The sequence below is a fragment of the Stenella coeruleoalba genome, assembly GCF_951394435.1.
Source record: "Stenella coeruleoalba genome assembly, chromosome: 7".
NCBI classification, from domain to species: Eukaryota; Metazoa; Chordata; class Mammalia; order Artiodactyla; family Delphinidae; genus Stenella; species Stenella coeruleoalba.
The window spans coordinates 34,858,491-34,880,875 of record NC_137153.1 but is presented as its reverse complement, the minus strand read 5'-3'; the positions used below and the strand labels follow the sequence as shown (position 1 = coordinate 34,880,875).

General features: G+C 39.7%; 1 protein-coding gene across 3 annotated transcripts in view; it reads right to left on the bottom strand.

Annotated features, from left to right (window-relative positions):
* PTPDC1 (protein tyrosine phosphatase domain containing 1) overlaps nt 1–22,385 on the bottom strand; it is a 90,257-nt gene that overhangs the window by 8,618 nt on the left and 59,254 nt on the right. For 2 of the 3 annotated variants that reach the window (XM_079925505.1, XM_079925506.1), the window contains exons 3-7: nt 9,066–9,237; nt 6,913–6,993; nt 6,559–6,677; nt 5,485–5,622; nt 2,306–3,564 (exon numbers count right to left, since the gene is read on the bottom strand). In XM_079925505.1, the coding sequence (XP_079781631.1) occupies nt 2,306–3,564; nt 5,485–5,622; nt 6,559–6,677; nt 6,913–6,993; nt 9,066–9,237 (1,769 nt within the window). Of the gene's footprint in view, nt 1–2,305; nt 3,565–5,484; nt 5,623–6,558; nt 6,678–6,912; nt 6,994–9,065; nt 9,238–9,722; nt 10,069–22,385 lie in introns of those variants that run through there. The other variant, XM_079925507.1, reaches the window with a different exon arrangement.

Sequence of the window (22,385 nt, the reverse complement as noted above, 5' to 3'; positions counted from 1 at the left end):
CCAAATGTCTGGAGATAATTTAAGATTTTAAAACTTTACCTCACAGAGATCAGGGGAAAAGTGAGATAAGAATTTTAATTTCTGACAGGGTTCAGATTTGTTTTTAATAAATAAAATATGTGTTTGCAATAGTAATAAGCAGAATAACTGCCGCCATCCATTCATTCACCCATCCAATATTCATAGAATACTTATAGTATGACAAGAACGATGATACAAGACTTATCTCTGATTCTTACAGCAACCCAGCAAGGAGGTCTCCTTTACAGATAAATGTACTGGGGGGCTCAGGAAAGATGAAGTAACTTGCCCAGGAGCCCAAAGTGTGAGAGCGCATTCCCAACCCAGATCTGCTCTATCCCAGTCTGTGATGTTTTTCTCATGCTACCAGGGTCCTCCAGCAACTGGGTTTCTCTTTATTATGTCATAAATAAGCCAAAACTTTTAGTTGTGGATAGTCCTTCATATCCCATAGATCATGTACATAGCAGAGTAGCTTTTACTCAATTTTTATGTTGGGCAGAAACAACATGACTCAAAGACCCTCTTAGTAGAACCATCACATCATTGTTGTTTTCTGAAATCTTCCCACTGGGTTAGGAAAAACATCAGGGATGATGGAAAGTATTAAACACATGAGATGTATCCTGGCCCTGCTGCCTTTGGACCACATCGCCTCAAGCACATCACTTGACCTCTGTGACCCTTAGTTTCCTGACCTGTGATACTTAATTCATAAGGACTGAAAGATTAACAAAGAATCTGTAAAAAACATCATCTGTCTCACAGGATTTCTGTGAAAATCACATGAAATAATAGATGTGAAAGGGCCTAATAAGGGCACAGGCAGCATTATGCTATTCAAATCATGTTCATTTTACTTTTTCCAGAATTCAACTGATTTGTTTTATTACTGAAAGACCCACAATAAAATCTAGAAAGGAAAAAAAAGGCAAACCTATCCAAATGATAGGGTAGTATCTACCTCTAGGAAATGCTTTCGTTTATATTATGTGTTCAAACAGTCTGGCCCATGTGGGGCTGACCCACGAGCGGGTGGTGAGCTCTCAAGCCTGAACCCAGAGGTCCTGCCACTAGCTACTGTGGCTCACAGCGACACAGAGGAGACCTGCCCACTGAGTGGAAGGCTTGTTCAGTTTGGAGTAGGAAATAAAGAAAATACTTCATGTTGGAAGAAAGCAATACATTTAACTGTTCATTAAACAAAACACTATAATTCTGATGGAGAAATCGTGTGTGGAAGCGCTCTCCTCCTGTCACACAGTTGCAAGTGAGGGTGAGGCTCCACGCCTACCCTTCCCGCCTCTGCATCTGGAAGGTCTGGCCTCCTGAAAAGTGTACACACCTTGTTTGATTAATGGTAGGATATGGAAAAGTAGCTACACAAATAATTCATGGTAGGTTATGGGCTAACAAGCCAAAATTTCACTGAGCCAGGCCTCCCCAGGTCAGCCCCACATTTGGGCAGTTTACTTGTTTCTGATAACTAGGTTTATAAGGCCTGCCTTTTCTCTAGACCAGCTGCTTATTTTGGGCAGAGAGCAAGGCTAATTTAAGACTGTCTTCCTAGTGAAAGTACAACACAAGAAGGCATTAAAATTTCACATTCTAATTTAAGTAAAGGCTAAGAAATAGACCCCAAGAACCCAATCTCAGATAAAACCAGTGGCACAAAGGTACGCTGTGGCCATTCCCATTTGCCTTCCGGAATCCAACACCTGACTTATTGGGGTGGACTGGGAAGTCTGCAGGAGGGAATGCTGAGCAGACAGCATCCATCACTCATCCTTCTGGCTTTACTTGATAGTTGGGTTAATGAGCTTTGGAAAAGAATTGTCTCTATTTCATTTATATCTCTGTCACTGGTTCTCAGAGAGTGGTTCCTTGCTAGGTCTCAGGTTAGAGATACTTCGGGTCAGTTCCTACAACTAACTGTCTGCTGTGGTCTGTTCATCTGTCCATCAGTCCTGCAAGCCCAGTGAGAAAGAAGGAAACTATCGACATCAATCAATATCATTGCCTTGCTCAGTCAAGCACACTGCTGAGTGCTAAGCACTAAGGGCTTTCCTTCACAGAGACTGAAATGAACCTACAAAACAGCCCCGTGTCTGCTGTTTCTATGACAGCAAGCTGGTATCATAGCTGAGTAACTTGAAGTTCAAAAGTTACGTATTATACAAACATGTCTTCAAATTCCTGTAACAAATGAATTTGGGAAAATATATTGTTTTTGCTCTTACACAAATATTTCCCACTCATATATAATTAAATGAAATACAAGTACCTGCCACATTTCTACCTTCTTTTTCACTTCCTCCTTTTCTGCAATCTCATTTAAATTTGCCAGGGCTTTGGCTGCCAGTATTCTCCTTGCTTCAACACTCAAGTCAGAATGTAAAGCCGTGTATGGAGCAACTTCAGACAGGTATTTGCTATCCTGGGTTTCAGGTCCAACCAAGAACTGTGCTTTGGGACTGGACGCACAGTCCACGGGGTGGTGGCAAGTCTCACTGTCCTCCGTAACGGAGCTTGGGCTACAACCACCACGAGTTTCACACTCACAGTGGGACATTTGCTGGTGAGAACAGTTTAGTTCCTTAGGGATATTTGCAAAATTTGGTGTAACTTGTTCCCCAGGGTTGTATGAACCTGAAATACCGGAAGAGAAGGTTCTACTTCGCTGTACTTCCTTTGGAATGTTCGTCCTATGGAAAATTGATGACCTGTCATCTTTGAGTCCTTCCAGGCCTCCCAATTTAGCGTGATTCCAGAAAGAAAATGTACTGCGGACCAGCGTTTCCTTATTTAAATCTAGCTGTGGAGACTGTGGGGAGTAACAATGGCTTATGTGCTTCTGCTGCCTGGGGTTATGGCAAAGCAAGGCCTGGGCAGGCACTGTCCACGGAGTCCTCCCTTGCTCCAGAAATGACTCGGCTCTCTTTAAGTCCGAGTCACTGTAGCTGAGCTGCCTTTTCAGACGAGTCAGGGGCTGAAGGCACTCAACATTCCGCCTCTTCCAAAGAGGGTCAAACTCTTGCTCACTGGAAAGAATCACATCCTGATTCTCAAAATCTGCCACCACTGCACTGGGGGTGAAAGAGTCCGATGCATCACTGTCATGTCTCAGTAACTCTTTATCCAGCTGCATTGTGACCATCTCAGAAACAGTCTTTTCAATTTCAGCAGAGAGGCCAGGTACTTCTGCCACTTCTTCCGTCACTACTGGCCTGTTCTCAGCTAAGTCCAGCAACAATTTGCACACGAGATGGATAATTTTGGGTACATGTTTCAGAAGTCGTGCCTCATAGCCATGAAGCAGATGCCGCTGACGAATGAGATACTGTGCTAAGGTGACAGCATGTGCCTTGGGGTCACAGCAAGAGAATATATTGCGAAGAGGAATCAGAAACTGAGTAAATTCCCTTACACATAGTAGCTGTCCTCGGGTTTGTATGGAATTAGGTCGCTTTGCCCGAACAAATATAATTGCTTGGTCAGCAGTCATTCTTGTTGCAAAAACTAAGTAACATGCTATTAAAACACCTGAACAGTGAAGAAGAGAATATTGATATGAGAAAAGCTTATATTTTTATTTATACTCTTTGGTGATTTAAAATTTGAATATCTGTTAGGAAACCATATAAATACAGAAACATTTTAAGGACAATGATAACTTTTTGTACAGGTGTTCATCTATTTACTAAGTCTATGTGGCAACCCTCCCCTTGACTGAGAACACTTGGTCACCTCTGCACTCCAGGGCAAACACCAAGAACTGTCACAGTGAAGCTGAGTAGGTGTGGAGTGAGGGGGGATGACTGAGTGTGGAGGGTGATGACTGAATAAACTGATGACCTGGCCCATTGACTGTCATTAATGCCCAGCTCCAACATGGAAGAAAGCCAATCCTGCTTTCCACGCTGAACAGCTTTTAAAAATTTCTATCCAATCAGTCTGTACACTCTACTTGGAACTTCCCACCCCTGCCATCTTTGACATCAACTGGTGGCACATTCCAGATTGGCATTTTTCCTACTTGGGTATTTTTATCTTTGGCAATTATTCACATTCACAATCTATTTTTTTCCCCTGATGATTCTTATTTAAGACTAAACTAATGCCTAAACTAATATGTATTTTCCTTTAGACCACAACTATTTTTCTATAAGCACTTAATATTAAGGAAAATAGCCTTAACAGTATAAACATTATGTATTCTTGTTAATTAATACTAAATTAAAATGAATAATAAAAAGTCAAATATAAAAGTTAATTAACATCAAGTAAAAGGCAATTCAAAAGACATCTGTGTAAATCACCAAGTTTGTGAATCTCGTTACACATGAAAATCAGAGCCTCTGAAAAATGCATGTTTTCCTAGTACATGGCAAGGTCCAACCTATCTTTCTCACTAGGATATGGCAGTTCTTTAGGGTAAGTATGAAATATCTGCAGAGCTATCATGTGGAATCCCTAGAACAGTGAGATTTTGGCTCAACCATGAGAGCTGACAGTCTGGGACAGAACTGAGTCTCTACCCTAAAGATGCTCCCCAGAAGGTGGAAGACCCAGTGGTAGGTATATGGGTACACTGTGGACAGAGTCGAGCTCAGGTGTCTGGCTAGATTACATGACAATGAAGATTCCAACTCTTTTTTTTTTTTTTTTTTGTGGTACGCGGGCCTCTCACTGCTGTGGCCTCTCCCGTTGTGGAGCACAGGCTCCGGACGCGCAGGCTCAGCAGCCATGGCTCGTGGGCCCAGCCGCTCCTCGGCATGTGGGATTTTCCCGGACCGGGGCACGAACCCGTGTCCCCTGCATCGGCAGGCGGACTCTCAACCACTGCGCCACCACGGAAGCCCAATTCCAACTCTTTTTGTGCCTCAATATCAGTATTGCACTGATATTCTGCAGCATTTTTAAGTAAAATCATTGATTTTTATATAGAATTCTAGGTACAGGTAACACTCTCCTTTATAAACAAAATCCTTACAGCCATGGGTTTTAAATCATGGCCCTGCCACTTACTTGATGTAGCAAATTAACCTCCTTCAAAACTTACATTTTTGCTAAAGACTTAAAAAGATAGGTGAAACAATGCTTGCTATTTTCATTATTATTTTGGTTAAGGAAAATTACATTTTAAAAAGACACTGCATATTAAAAACAAAATGTTGATTTTTTCCTTTAAAAAAGAAAATCAGAAAGATCATTTAGCTAGCTTTGGAAATCCACCTATTTATTACTCAATATGATGAGGTTTTAGCACTAAATCATTCAAAAATACTCTTATGAATATATGGTCACTGAAGCTATCTAAGATATTTCAAGTATCTTTTACTGACTTGTTCCATTGGACTTAAAACTTTGATAGGAATCTGAAAACTATCCTCTAGAATTAGGAAATATTCCTTATATGTTTAAACATGTAGAAGGACAATAAAACCACCTCCTAGAATTTACCTGTTCGACCAAGCCCTGCATGACAATGGATAGCTACTTTTCCTTCTTGTAAGGCAAATGTCATCACCTTCACCATATCTAAGATGGTGGTAAGGGATGCTACACCATAATCCTTCCATCCAAAATTGTAGAAGTAAACTGGACAATGAGAAAGAGAACAAGAAGAAAATCAACATACAGGAAAAATACTTGTAAAGACATTTGAAAAAAGTGAGTGAATTCATGAAAAGTATAAAGCTGTAAGGCATGCAGATCTCACTGGATGAGTAGACCTAAAATAATAGGCTTTTTACATTTCCAGTAAATTTACTGTTAACATTTCTTAAAAAGAACATTCTATATTACTTAACACATTTCCTGCTGAAACTCAGTCAGAAAGAATTAAGGAAAAGCAGGATTGCAAATTAAAGTCAATGATCTATGCCAAAATTACTCAACCATGGAGGGAAAGCATGCAACCTTGTTTAGCATGGAAACATGTCTAACTGACTGATAAATGGCATAAGGTAGTACATACAGATTTTCTAACTAGTGGGATAAAAAAGCTAACATACACTTCTTAAAAACAAGTTGTAGATTGTCACATACAGAATCCCTGCATCCTACCCAGGGGCAGAGCTATGCAGTAGGTAAAAGCATGAATGAGTCCTGGGTTCCAATCCTGCTGCCATGTTTAAGCTGTGTGATCTTGGGCAAGTCAGAACTTCCTCAGCCTGTGTGACCTCATGTGTGAAGCAGAACAACTATATTATGTGACTGCTTTAAGGATTAAATGAGATGACAGGTCTGGATACTGTTTATATTAATTATACAGGCATTATTTCTACAAGGTCTCCTCTCAAGTCCCCTCTCACAGGGAAAAAGAAATCTTATACTTTCAACACCAATACCACAGAAGAATGATAGCATTATTTAAAGTCAAAGTTAGCTCATCTTCACTTTTTAGAAGCCCTACTACACTACTATGCAGTAACTGTTTATTTCCATCACCTTTTTAACCTAAGAGCTGAATAGACAGAAAGTCTCTGAGTTCTGTCCTTGGTAACTCATGGAGAAGAGGATGGAAGGACTTACTGCCAGCCTCCATGAAGGCTTCAGGAAGGTATGTGAAGCCACTTTCTTGTTCCAGAGGGTTCCCACAGCTGGCATGCTCACCAGGACGCTGCAGGTTGATGATACTTTTTATGCCATGGCTTAAAGGAAAAAGAAAAAAAAATTAGTCATATTGGGAGGTAGTGTTAAAAAAATTAACCATTTTTGGCATTAATAAACATTATTAACTACTTTCAAAACCTTAATTGTCTTATTTGAAATAAGTTCTTCACACTCCTGTTGGTAAAATGAAAGCACCTTTCCATTTGAAGTCAAAAGCAATAGAAGAGAAAACACAAGCTGGCTTGTTAAAGTGTGTAAACACGCAACGTTTACCTTCGGAACTGCTCGATGATGCAGTACTTCTCGAGGAGCTCAGTGGATGGGCGTGCCATGGCCAGGATATTATCAGTGACCCTACAGATGGGAGGAGGGACTGGTGATATGCACAAAACTGAGAAAGCAAGATTTCAAGCCCTTACTTTTTCTGTGATTTCAACAATGCTATAAGGTAAGAATCTCCTTATACAAATCCGACTTCAATTCTGTATTATGATTAGGGCTCTAAGAAACCCTAGCTTCTTAAATCCCTGGAAAAAATTCCAGGACATTAAGTATTTATGGACTCCAGCAAAGTACTTTCAAGGACTTTCATGAGATTATAGTGGACATGATGGAATGATGGAGAAACCTCAGCTGGCAGCAAAGGACATCCTGGATTAGTTATCCAAAGGTTACTGACTAAATGAGGAGGGCCAGCTGGGAGGCATTTTTAGTTACATAGCTACCTGTACCTCAGTTACCTAATGTATTGAGTAGGGATAATGCCTGCCTCACAAGGTTGGTGTGAGAATTCAATATGATGTGAATGTAAAGACTTTAGCACAAATCCTAGCATGTGGTTATGAATAAATGCTGAGTTATTGTAATTTTGCAAAAAATATGGCTTTGGAGTCAGCCGGACCTGGTTTCAAACGCTGGCTTTTCTACTTTCTAGCTGTGTAGCAAATTACTTAGTCCCTCTGGACTTCAATTCCTTCACCAATAAAATGACATTAATGATGCCTACTTAAAGAGTTTTATGAAGATAATAATTTGAGAGTGTTCAGCACCGTGCCTGGCTTTTAACCAAATGGATGTTTACTGAGTGTACAAATGGATAGAAACCCAGTAAATGGCTATCACTCTCACTAGGGCTCTGGCTTCACTCTGTTCTGATTACATTTCTCACCAGTGGCCTAGTGAAAGATACACAAGGTAGACTATTGCAAGCTGTGGGTCACAAGAACCTGAGAGGAGTAACAGAGACATTAGATGAACAGGTCAGGATTCAGAAAGATACTATCCCTCATGCCTGGGGCAATGTCTAAAACTGTTTAACAGGGACCCCCAAAGGTTTGGGACCCCCCAAATTTAATAGCACTTAGTGTAGGATTGAGAGAGATGTAACATGAAAGCAGTAGAGGCGAAAAAAGTTCAGATAGTTTAGTCAACAATAAACCAAAAATATGAATGTGACCTTAAGCTTCATTATTAGAAATTTACTTGTCTGACCACACCTCAGGAATAGTGTTTGCTTTTTCACAACATTCTTCAAGAAAGATAGTGATAAACTAGAACATGATCTGTGGAGAACAACAGTGACAGTGGACCCCAGACTATAGTACTACACATGTATCCAGAAAATCCAATATGACAAGGTACAGGGTTGCAAGTTAGTAAGCTGGTTGACAAATATCTAATTTGTAAATGAATTCTTGCTCTATAAAATGATTCACAAGCAGAGTTCTTTGAATAGTGAATTCCTCTTAGTGCATTCCAAATGTGATTTGGTTTTGAATATCAGAATTTTTTAGAGATATCACTACATCAAAAAAGGTTTACTCGACAGTTTACTATTAATAATAAAAGCAGTATGATTCAATAATGAATGAATTACACTTACATACCATAAACAAAGTAAGCATCTTATATCGTCTACTGAACTGACAACTCGTACCACCTTCTACTGAGGCGACTGGAAGTGTATGTATTTGTATGAAAATGTATCCTTTTATACAGAATACAGGAACAAAATAAAAACGAGGCTAAAGCTTACCTGTATGAAACTGAAAAACTACCTATGTACCTCATAATTTCTCAAATTTATAGTTGAACATTTAAATTATTTTTAGCAATTTCTGAAATTTAAGAGCTATCTAGTTACCATTTCTTTAAGATACTTTACATACAGTATACCATTCAATTAAAAAAAAACCCTATAGGGTTGGTTTCATTATTTCCATTTTACAGATCAGGAAACTGTGGCTCCGACTGCCTGTGTGAGTAGACCAAGATCACACAGCTTGTCAAGTGGCAAAGCCAGGGATGGAGGTGAGGTCCTCCGATTTCAGAACCCCACATTCTTCTACAGCCCACTGCCTCCTGTCCATTCTGTTTTCCCACTTAGCAGTAGGTGGGAGCTACCAAAGACAGACAGAATCACTTACCAGGATGAGTAGACCCCCTTAATAGCTTGCTCCTGTTCACTCCAGCGAGCTGCATTTTCATACTTGCAAGCTTTGCCACCACATGCCATGGAACAGGCCATATGTCCAGGAATGACATGCCGTAAACGCTCTCCAACTTTTGTATACTTTGGTGTTGGACGTCCTGAATTTCCTAGAACATTCAAAGGGACGATTCAAAATCCTACTCTCCGAACAGAATAGTAACATGGGAAACAGCTTCCATTTTCTCTCAGGATTGTAGATGACAAGCTGGTGCTAAGTCCCCTTCACTCTGTCAGGAATAAAACCGTTTCCCTTTCGTGTAAGTACACTATCCTTTACTACAGAAAAGGCTTTTGCACACAATAATCTCCACATGTCACATTGGTAATGAAAAGGAAGAAACTGTAAAAGCAGATCTACAAGGGAATGAGTTTTGTGCAAAAACTACATTTTTAATGAAAAAACACAAAACATTCAATCATTTTTATCTCCTATTACATGTCTACTGAATCTCTTAGCATAACAGACAATAAAAAGTATAATGCAGGATTAATTGTCAAAAATTTAAAAAGTATCAACACAGTATAACCTCTTCACAGTTCTTATATTTAAACTCAAAGCTGTGGCAATCTTTAAGAAGAAAAGGAGCTTTACTTTTTCTCTCGGGGCAAGTTGGGTTTCTCTCAGCACAGCTGATGGAGGACATGGCCACCATCACCTGGAGAGAGGATGACGAGAGCATCTTGGCAGTGGAGCTGCGCCGCCCCTGCTGCAGTCGCACGATGGGGTCGGAGGCAGAGTGTCGTCGGCCCTGGAAAAAGGAGCTGAGGAATGGCACAGCAGAAAGCCTCCGGGGTGGATCCTGCATGGCGCTGGGCTTCCAGGAGGGAAGAGCTGGAGGCAAGATGTCAGCGCCAGCCTGCTCCATGATGAAGTTACACTGAAACATGAGCATCACTCTGCGTGATCTAACTGCCATTCAGGATAGGCTGACTTGTTTCCATAGTGACAAACAAAGAAACTACTGATTCCCACTCAGATCTGTACAAGCAAAATCCCATATGAATGGATTGTTTTGAACAGACTGTTCAAATATAAGGAAGAATAACATGTATTTTAAATAGATTATACTTAAAATGTGACTTTTCTATTGTTTCTCAAACACATTTTAAAAGATCTGACTGCTCAAAGAATTACATCTAAAATACTGTAATGAATTTAGAAAAATGTCTTTCTGATGTAAACACACACATATTAAAATATTTAAATTTTGTTATTCCTTTCATATCTATTCTTTGAACAGTTTGAAAAATATTCTCTTTCTACTGCTCTCTGGAACAGGGCTGATAAAAAGTTAATTGTAACAAAGTGAGAGAGTGGCATGGACATATAGACACTACCAAATGTAAAACAGATAGCTAGTGGGACGCAGCACAGGGAGATCAGCTCGGTGCTTTGTGACCACCTAGAGGGGTGGGATAAGGAGGGTGGGAGGGAGACGCAAGAGGGAGGGGATATGGGGTATATGTATATGTATAGCTGATTCACTTTGTTAAACAGCAGAAACTAACACAACGTTGTAAAGCAATTATACTCCAATAAAGATGTTAAAAAAAAAGTTAATTGTAATAAAGTGGGATATACTAGATACCTCTAACACTATTAAAACACTATTATAAAAAAAGAAAAACCTGTTTTTTTAATAGAACTATTAAAGAAATGCTTGGATAGAACAAATAAAGACATCTGTAGGGCTGATATATTAATCAAAAGACATTTATATTCATATTCTTATTTTCAGAATGTGAAAACCCAATTCTTGGTTATTGGATAGTAATAGTAGTCATAACTATAGCCCTCAAAAACTCAAAGACACGATTCTGTGCCTTTTGTTGCTGACTATGGGGAAAAGAAAAGCTTCAGTAATGTCTTGGCAGAGGCATAGGAAGAAAATTCACTAAGTATCACATTTTTTAAAGGAACTGGATGAGGGGGAGGTTGCAACTTGATGATCAAGGATATAAAGAACACAGAAACTATAACAACCACCAACTGTCTGCCTCCTCTCTTGTTAATGTCAAGCTGCACACCCTAACCCCACCCCCGTGTCTCTCTCCCTCTGTCTCTCCAAATGGTATTTCAGCCATGTGCAGGTGGAAACAGTCTACTGTCATAGATAGGGTTCTTCTTTGTTTTGTTCTGTTTTATTTTAACAATTAATAATGCTTTAAAGCGTGCTCCTTTTAAAACACAGCCCCCATCTCCCCAAATGGATGTGCTTTGTCAAATAAGACAGAGTAGCTCAATTTGGTGCCCAAATTCCTACGAGTATAGCATCCTGCCCCTGTTATTTTGCATACAGCAATGGAAAAGAATTCCTTTTAACATACCTAACCCAGAAGGCACAGCTTCCACACAGTTTTACAGGAAAGGAAAGAGTAGAGGATGCGGTGTGGAAGGCAAGTTGGAACCTGATGGCAAGAGACCCTAAATGCTCAAACTAAGGGGTCTGAGTCTGCTATCTGGGGAACAGGGAGTCTGACTCAAGTTTCTTAGTGTTAACATTCCCTGCAAAGATAGGGCCGGGAGCCAAGGACTAGGGGCCTGCTGGGACTGTGACTGTGTGAACGGAGCTAAGCATGGAAACAAGACAGTACAGGGGCAGACACTGCACTGGGTGCTGAGACTTCAAGCCTAAGTGAGCAGCAGCAAGATACTGAAGCAGGTAAATATGGAAGTCCATGAGAAGAAGGTGCGAGAGAAAATCCGGCAGGCAAGTTCCATCTGAGATGAAAGGCATGTGAGGCAGCAACTAGGAGGTCTCAACCAGTGAGTAGGAAATGCGTGATCTGTGCAGCTCTAAGGACATCCACAGAGGAGAGTCCAAGTGACTCTGTTCTCAACAGTTCTGAAAATGAGAATGAATTTGATGAGGATAGGACTTGTCTGGACCAGGCTAAGGAACGAAAGGTTTATGTATTAAAATACAATGTCTTACAGATGTGTGAAACAAGAAGTGTGAGTATATGTAACTAAACTGACCCAAAAAATGAATTAAATAACTATTTTCAAAAAGAATACAAAAAGAGACCAATTTGGTACAAGTTCTAATATCTTTTATTCCATGAATTAGAAGATAATCCCTATAAAGTCACGGCATGATTGTTTTTCGGCAACATTCTGTGAACAAAAATGTGGTTATGTGGAGATGTGGATTTCTGAGGTCAAGGAGTTTGGCACAATAGCCTAAAAATCAATTTAAAAATTTAAATTGGGGTGAATTATAGATTTCTAATGATGAATTGTTCAGACTTTTAGAAATAATGTTTTAATATTTATTTAAATTACCAATAGGGAAAAAAGAGAAGCCTTATCTTTAGATAGAAGGAGGAACAAGACTATTTTATTTTCTATTTCATGTATTATATAAGATGGAAGTATTTTAGAGTAAGAGTAATTCTATGAAGGGCCATACTTTCAACAGAAACTAAAAGGTAAAGAACTGAGTTATTTGTAGTGAGGTGGATGGACCTAGAGTCTGTCATACAGAGTGAAGTAAGTCAGAATGAGAAAAACAAGTACCGAATGCTAACACATATATATGGAATCTAAAAAAAAAAAAAAGTTAGATGAACCTAGGGCCAGGACATGAGTAAAGACACAGACATAGAGAATGGACTTGAGGACACGGGGAGGGGGAAGGGTAAGCTAGAACAAAGTGAAAGAGTGCATGGACTTATAAATACTACCAAATGTAAAATAGATAGCTAGTGGGAAGCAGCCACATAGCATGGGGACAGCTCGGTGCTTTGTGACCACCTAGGGGGTGTGGGATAGGGAGAGTGGGAGGGAGACGCAAGAGGGAGGAGATATGGGGATATATGATACGTATAGCTGATTCACTTTGTTATAAAGCAGAAACTAGCAGAAACTAACACAACATTGTAAAGCAATTATACTCCAATAAAGATGTTACAAAAAAAAAAGGTAAAGAAACTTTTTTTCTGGCAACCACAGAGAAAGTCTATAGAACCTCGTTATTATAAGCTACATTCACCTCTCTGCTCTCCTTCCCTCCTTCCTCCATAGTTATAACTTGAGGCCACAAGAAACAACACTACTGTTGTTTCTCCACTTACCTGCTAATAGGATCTATATTTTCCTTCTCCGACAAAGTGTTTTTCTAAATACATAAGAAAAAAAAATCAGTTTTCTATATTCCATGAATATAAAATCATAGGGGACCCTGCCTCATTACTATTTTTACCCTTTTTCTTCCAAATATGCTATCTCTAAAAAAAAATCAGGCTCCAAGAAAAAGTAGGAAAACAAAAGATAATCCCCATGACCAATCCTATACTCCCCCCTAAGATGCTGTCATCATCAATGCATAAAAGACCCCTCTCAAAGCATAAAGAATATGGGTGCTGCACTCTAAACACAACAATACCTTTGTGGCCAATGGCCTGTTTGTAGGTAGGCAATCAGACCTTCCCAAATTCAGAATAATATTTAAGGAACCAAATGAGATACTGGTCATTGCAAATGTGAAATTAAGCACAGTAAACAACAAAGAAACCTACCTAAAGTTACTGATGAGCCCTTGGTCTTTCCTCTTTAATTTCTACATGTGGGTGGTTAGAGCACTAAAGAGTCTAAAGAGATGTGGAGCCTCGAGAACTGGTAATTCCCTTTTTTACTCAAGAAAGGACTAATAACTTCCTATTTAAACAAACTCATGCAACAATAGGCCCAAGAATGCAGTGGGAGATGGAGGTCCATCTGGGCTCAGTCCTAAGTCAATACAGGAGTCATTTCCAGGAACTGGAAATGGACTAGAATGCTGACTTTACAGCTTCTTGTTTTCCACTTTTTGTGACAGGAGGCTCACTTCTCACAAGGCAACTAACTATTCAACTGTTTGACAGCTCAAGATGTTTTCTAACGTTGAGTCAAAATCCATTTCTCTGTAAACACTGGTCCTGGTTCTTCCCTCTAAAAATTAAAAATAAAGCATCTCCTTGACTTGCAAGGTTTTCAAATATCTGAAGACAGAACTTCTCTAAGTCTTCCCCTATTCAGGTCAAATCTTCTTAATTTTTCAAACATTCCTAGTATACGTCATTGTTTCCAGATCCTTCACTATAATTTCCCTTCTTCAGAGAGCCCTCCCTCTCCCCTTTACAGCTAAACTTCTAAAAAAGTTGACTTCATTTGCCATTTCCATTTGTCACCTTCTCGTCCTCAATCTATTCAACTCTGGTCTCTGTCTTCAGCATCCACTGAAAATTGATCTTGATAAGGTCTCTGATGCCTTTTTATAGTTTCTGTCTTATTTTGACTGCTTAGCACATTTAACACAGTTCAACAATTTAGTTTTTTTTTATTAACAACTTTATTGGAGTACAATTGCTTTAGGATGGTGTGTTACCTCCTGCTTTATAACAAAGTGAATCAGTTATACATATACATATATCCCCATGTCTCTTCCCTCTTGCGTCTCCCTCCCTCAAACCCTGCCTATCCCACTTCTCTAGGTGGTCACAAAGCACTGAGCTGATCTCCCTGTGCTATGTGGCTGCTTTCCACTACCTATCTATTTTACGTTTGGTAGTGTATATATGTCCATGCCACTCTCTCACTTTGTCACAGCTTACCCTTCCCCCTCCCCATATCCCCAGGTCCATTCTCTAGTACGTCTGTGTCCATATTCCACTCTTGCCCCTAGGTTCTTCATGACAATTTCTTTTTTTTTAGATACCATATATATGTGTTAGCATAAGGTATTTGTTTTTCTCTTACTGACTTACTTCACTCTGTATGACACACTCTAGGTCTATCCACCTCACTGTAAATACCTCAATTTTGTTTCTTTTTATGGCTGAGTAAAATTCCACTGTATATATGTGCCACATCTTCTTTATCCATTCATCTGTTGATGGACACTTAGATTGCTTCCATGTCCTGGCTATTGTAAATAGAGCTGCAATGAACATTGTGGTATGTATTTTTTGAATTATGGTTTTCTCAGGGTATATGCCCTGTAGTGGGATTGCTGGGTTGTATGGTAGTTCTATTTATAGTTCTTAAAGGAACCTCCATACTGTTCTCCATAGTGACTGTATCAATTTACACTCCCACCAACAGTGCAAGAGGGTGCCCTTTTCTCCACAGCCTCTTCAGCATTTATTGTTTTCTCCACAGCCTCTTCAGCATTTATTGTACACTTTTTGATGATGGCCATTCTGACTGGTGTGAGATGATATCTCATTGTAGTTTTGATTTGCATTTCTCTAATTAATGATGTTGAGCATTCTTTCATGTGTTTGTTGGCAATCTGTATATCTTCTTTGGAGAAATGTCTATTTAGGTCTTCTGCCCATTTTGGGATTGGGTTGTTTGTTTTTTTGATATTGAGCTGCATGAGCTCCTTGTAAATTTTGGAGATTAATCCTTTGTCAGTTGCTTCGCTTGCAAATATTTTCTCCCATTCTAAGGGTTGTCTTTTTGTCTTCTTTATGGTTTCCTTTGCTGTGCAAAAGCTTTTAAGTTTCATTAGGTCCCATTTGTTTATTTTTGTTTTTATTTCCATTTCTCTAGGAGGTAGATCAAAAGGGATCTTGCTGTGATTTACAACATGGAGTGTTCTGCCTATGTTTTCCTCTAAGAGTTTAATAGTGTCTGGCCTTACATTTAGGTCTTTGAGTTTATTTTTGTGTATGGTACTAGGGAGTGTTCTAATTTCATTCTTTTACATGTAGCTGTCCAGTTTTCCCAGCACCACTTACTGAAGAGGCTGTCTTTTCTCCACTGTATAGTCTTGCCTCCTTTATCAAAGAAAAGGTGACCATATGTGCATGGGCTTATCTCTGGGCTTTCTATCCTGCTCCATTCATCTATATTTCTGTTTTTGTGCCACTACCATACTGTCTTGATTACTGTAGCTTTGTAGTAAAGTCTGAAGTCAGGGAGCCTGATTCCTCCAGCTCCGTTTTTCTTTCTTAAGATGGTTTTGGCTATTCAGGGTCTTTTGTGTTTCCATACACATTGTGAAATTTTTTGTTCTAGTTCCCTGAAAAATGCCAGTGGTAGATTGATAGGGATTGCACTGAATCTGTAGATTGCTTTGAGTAGTAGAGTCATTTTCACAATGTTGATTCTTTCAATCCAAGAACATGGTATATCTCTCCATCTGTTTGTATCATCTTTAATTTCTTTCATCAGTGTTTTATAATTTTCTGCATACAGGTCTTTTGTCTCCTTAGGTAGGTTTATTACTAGATATTTTTTTCTTTTTGTTGCAATGGTAAATGGGAGTGTTTTCTTGATTTCACTTTCAGATTTTTCATCCTTAGTGTATAGGAATGCCAGAGATTTCTGTGCATTAATTTTGTATCCTGCTACTTTACCAAATTCATTGATTAGCTCTAGTAGCTTTCTGGTAGCATCTTTAGGATTCATTTTGTATAGTATCATGTCATCTGTAAACAGTGATAGCTTTACTTCTTCTTTTCCAATTTGGATTCCTTTTATTTCTTTTTCTTCTCTGATTGCTGTGGCTAAAACTTCCAAAACTATGTTGAATAAGAGTGGTGAGAGTGGGCAACCTTGTCTTGTTCTTGATCTTAGTGGAAATGGTTTCAGTTTTTCACCATTGAGGATGATGTTGGCTGTGGGTTTGTCATATATGGCCTTTATTATGTTGAGGTAAGTTCCCTCTATGCCTACTTTCTGCAGGGTTTTTATCATAAATGGGTGTTGAATTTTGTCGAAAACTTTCTCTGCATCTATTGAGATGATCATATGGTTTTTCTCCTTCAATTTGTTAATATGGTGTATCACATTGATTGATTTGCGTATATTGAAGAATCCTTGCATTCCTGGGATTAAACCCCACTTGATCATGGTGGATGATCCTTTTAATGTGCTGTTGGATTCTGTTTGCTAGTATGTTGCTGAGGATTTTTGCATCTATGCTCACCAGTGATATTGGCCTGTAGTTTTCATTCCTTGTGACATCTTTGTCTGGTTTTGGTATCAAGGTGATGGTGGCCTCATAGAATGAGTTTGGCAGTGTTCCTCCCTCTGCTATATTTTGGAAGCGTTTGAGAAGGATAGGTGTTAGCTCTTCTCTAAATGTTTGACAGAATTTGCCTGTGAGCCATCTGGTCCTGGGCTTTTGCTTGTTGGAAGATTTTTAATCACAGTTTCAATTTCACTGCTTGTGACTGGTCTGTTCATATTTTCTATTTCTTCCTGGTTCAGTATTGGAAGGTTGTGCAATTCTAAGAATTTGTCCATTTCTTCCAGGTTGTCCATTTTATTGGCATAGGGTTGCTTGTAGTAATCTCTCATGATCCTTTGTATTTCTGCAGTGTCAGTTGTTACTTCTCCTTTTTCATTTCTAATTCTATTGACTTGGGTCTTCTCCTTTGTTTTCCTGATGAGTCTGGCTAATGGTTTATCAATTTTGTTTATCTTCTCAAAGAACCAGCTTTTAGTTTTATTGATCTTTGCTATCGTTTCCTTCATTTCCTTTTCATTTATTTCTGATCTGATCTTTATGATTTCTTTCCTTCTGCTAACTTTGTGGATTTTTGTTCTTTCTCTAATTGCTTTAGGTGTAAGGTTAGGTTGTTTATTTGAGATGTTTCTTGTTTCTTAAGGTAGGCTTGTATTGCTATAAACTTCCCTCTTAGAACTGCTTTTGCTGCATCCCATAGGTTTTGGGTCATCGTGTTTTCATTGTGATTTGTTTCTGGGTATTTTTTGATTTCCTCTTTGATTTCTTCAGTGATCTCTTGGTTATTAGGTAGTGTATTGTTTAGCCTCCATGTGTTTGTATTTTTTACAGATCTTTTCCTGTAATTGATATCTAGTCTCATAGCGTTGTGGTCAGAAAACATACTTGATATGATTTCAATTTTCTAAAATTTACCAAGGCTTGATTTGTGACCCAAGATATGGTCTATCCTGGAGAATGTTCCATGAGCACTTGAGAAGAAAGTGTATTCTGTTGTCTTTTATTATGTCCTATAAATATCAATTAAGTCCATCTTGTTTAATGTATCATTTGAAGCTTGTGTTTCCTTATTTATATTTTCATTTTGGATGATCTGTCCATCGGTGAAAGTGGGATGCTAAAGTCCCCTACTATGATGTTTCTGTCGATTACCCCTTTTATGGCTGTTAGTATTTGCCTTATGTATTGAGGTGCTCCTATGTTGGGTGCAAAAATATTTACAATTGCTATATCTTCCTTGTTAAATTAATCCCTTGATCATTATGTAGTTTCCTACTTTGTGCCTTGTAATAGTCTTTGTTCTAAAGTGTATTTTGACTGATATGAGAATTGCTACTCCAGTTCTCGTTTGATTTCCATTTGCATGGAATATCTTTTTCCATCCCCTCACTTTCAGTCTGTATGTGTCCCTAGGTCTGAAGTGGGTCTCTTGTAGACAGCATATATACGGGTTTTGTTGTCGTGTCCATTCAGCCAGTCTATGTCTTTTAGTTAGAGCATGTAATCCATTTACATTTAAGGTAATTATCAATATGTATGTTTCTATTACCATTTTCTTAATTGTTTTGGGTTTGTTATTGTAGGTCTTTTCCTTCTCTTGTGTTTCCTGCCTAGAGAAATTCCTTTAGTATTTGTTATAAAGCTGGTTTGTGGTGCTGAATTCTCTTAGCTTTTGCTTGTCTGTAAAGGTTTTAATTTCTCCATCAAATCTGAATGAGATCCTTACTGGGTAGAGGAATCTTGGTTGTAGGCTCTTCCCCTTCATCTCTTTAAATATGTCCTGCCATTCCCTTATGGCTTGCAGAGTTTCTGCTGAAAGATCAGCTGTTAACCTCATGGGGATGCCCTTGTATGTTATTTGTTGTTTTTTCCTTGCTACTTTTAATATTTTTTCTCTGTATTTAATTTTGGATAGTTTGATTAATATGTGTCTTGGAGTGTTTGTCTTTGGATTTATCCTGTATGGGACTCTCTGTGCTGCCTGGACTTGTTTAACTATTTCCCTTCCCATATTAGGGAAGTTTCCAACTATAAGCTCCTCCAATATTTTCTCAGTCCCTTTCTTTTTCTCTTCTTCTTCTGGGACCCCTATAATTCGCATGTTGTTGCATTTAATGTTGTCCCAGAGGCCTCTGAGACTGTCCTCAATTCTTTTCACTTTCTTTCTTTATTCTGCTCTGCAGTAGTTATTTCCACTGTTTTATCTTCCAGGTCAGTTGTCCGTTCTTCTGCCTCAGTTATTCTGCTATTGATTCCTTCTAGAGAATTATTAATTTCATTTATTGTGTTGTTCATCATTGTTTGTTTGCTCTTTAGTTCTTCTAGGTCCTTGTTAAACGTTTCTTGTATTTTCTCCATTCTATTTCCAAGATTTTGGATATCTTTACTATCATTATTCTGAATTCTTTTTCAGGTAGAATGCCTATTTCCTCTTCATTTGTTCGGTCTGGTGGGTTTTTACCTTGCTCATTCATCTGTTGTGTGTTTCTCTGTGTTCTCATTTTGCTTAACTTACTGTGTTTGGGGTTTTCTTTTCGCAGGCTGCAAGTCTGTAGTTCCCGTTGTTTTTGGTGTCTGTCTCCATTGGCTAAGGTTGGTTCAGTGGGTTGTGTAGGCTTCCTGGTGGAGGGGACTAGTGCCTATGTTCTGTTGGATGAGGCTGGATATTTTCTTTCTGGTGGGCAGGTTCACGCCTGGTGGTGTGTTTTGGGGTGTCTGTGGCCTTATGATTTTAGGCAGCCTCTCTGCTAATGGGTGTGGTTGTGTTCCTGTCTTGCTAGTTGTTTGGCATAGGGTGTCCAGCACTGGAGCTTCCTGGTCATTGAGTGGAGCTGGGTCTTGGTGTTAAGATGGAGATCTCTGGGAGATTTTCACCGTTTGAAATTACGTGGAGCTGGGAGGTCTCCTGTGGAGCAATGTCCTGAATGTGGCTCTCCCACCTCTGAGGCACAGCCCTGACACCTGTCTGGAGCACCAAGAGCCTGTCATCTACATGGCTCAGAATAAGAGGGATAAAAACAAGCGAAAGAAAGAAGAAAATAAAATAAAATAAAATAAAAGTTATTAAAATAAAAAAATATTTAAAAAATTTTTTAAAGTAATAAATAAAAAACAAAGAAGAGAGCAACGAAACCAAAAAACAAATCCACCAATGATAACAAGCCCTAAAAACTATACAAAACAAAAAAAAGGACAGACAGAACCCTACAACAAATGGTAAAAGCAAAGCTATACAGACAAAATCACACACAGAAGCATACACATACACATTCACAAAAAGAGGAAAAGGGGAAAAAATATATATATATATATATATATATATATCGTTGCTCCCAAAGTCCACCTCCTCAATTTGGGATGATTCGTTGCCTATTCAGGTATTCCACAGATGCAGGGTGCATCAAGTTGATCACGGAGATTTAATCCGCTGCTCCTGAGGCTGCTGGGAGAGATTTCCCTTTCTCTTCTTTGTTCGCACAGCTCCTGGGGTTCAGCTTTGGACTAGGCCCCGCCTCTGCGTGTAGGTTGCCTGAGTGCATCTGTTCTTCACTCAGACAGGACAGGGTTAAAGGAGCAGCTGATTCAGGGGCTTTGGCTCACTCAGGCTGGTGGGAGGGAGGTGTACGGAGTTCGGGGCGAGTCTGCAGCAGCAGAGGTCAATGTGACGTTGCAACAGCATGAGGCGCGCCGTGTGTTCTCCCGGGGAAGTTGTCCCTGGATCACGGGACCCTGGCAGTGGTGGGCTGCACAGGCTCCCAGGAGGGCAGGTTTGGACAGTGACCTGTGCTTGCACACAGGCTTCTTGGTGGCTGCAGCAGCAGCCTTAGCGTCTCATGCCCATCTCTGGGGTCTGTGCTGATAGTCACCCGCCTCTGGAGCTCCTTGAAGTGGTGCTCTTAATCCCCTCTCCTCACACACCAGGAAACAAAGAGGGAAGAAAACGTTTCTTGCCTCTTCGGCAGCTCCAGACCTTTTCCCGGACTCCCTCCCAGCTAGCTGTGGTGCACTACCCCCTTCAGGCGGTGTTCATGCAGCCAACCCCAGTCCTCTCTCTGGGATCTGACCTCCGAAGAACAAGCCTCAGCTCCCAGCTCCCAACTGTCTTGGCGGGTGAGCAGAGAAGCCTCTCGGGCTGGTGAGTACTGGCTGGCACAGATCCTGTGTGTGGGAATCTCTCCGCTTTGCCCTCCGCATCCCTGTTGCTGCGCTGTCCTCCGTGGCTCCGATGCTTCCCTCCTCCGCCACCCGCAGTCTCCGCCCATGGAGGGGCTTTCTAGTATGTGGAAATCTTTCCTCCTTCACTGCTCCCTCCCACTGGTGTAGGTCCCGTCCCTATTCTTTTGCCTGTTTTTTCTTTTGCCCTACCCAGGTACGTGGGGAGTTTCTTGCCTTTTGGGAGGTCTGAGGTCTTTTGCCAGCATTCAGTAGGTGTTCTGTAGGGGTTGTTCCACGTGTAGATGTATTTCTGATGTATTTGTGGGAGGGAAGGTGATCTCCATGTCTTACTCTTCTGCCATCTTGAAGCTCCCTCTGCCAACGATTTAGTTTTATTTAATTTTTAAAACATTTTGGAGAGGATTTTATTTTTTTTGGAGCAATATCAAACTTACAGAAAAGTTAGTATAAGACCAAGACTATTGTTTCTTGAACCATTTGAGAATAACCTGCAGACATACTGCCCCATAACTCTAAATAACTTAGTATATATTTCCCATAAACAAAGACATTCTCTAAAATTCCCCGAAATCAGAAAATTGATTGATACATTATTAGTTGCCCACTATTCCTCAGACCTCACTCAAGCTTCACTGATCATCTCAATGTTCCTTATGGTAAAATCATACTACACAATGTTCAGAATCACACACTGAATTTTAGTTGTCCCCTCATTTATTTCACTTTAGAACAAGTTCCTCAGTCTTTCCTTGATATTGATGCCTTTGACTTTTGAAGAGTATAGGCCAGTTATTTTGTACAACATCTCTCAATTTGGGTGTGTCCACTTCCTCATAATTAGATCCAATAAGTCCTGGTGTTTATTGGTAAAGAATAATATTTAGAAACCAAGTCCAGATGCTAGGTGTGCTCATTACTGTTAACAGTGTTGTTGCTAGCAGGCCCTCTCAGTGGACACAACTAAAGAATATGTGCACTATATACATGCATACACACACACATCACACATTTAAATTAATATTTACATATGCATGCATATATGTTGAAAACTTATTCGAGTTCACCCTGACATTACCAGTTCCAATCCAAGACCACAGGTTTCCTCCTAATATCCCCCT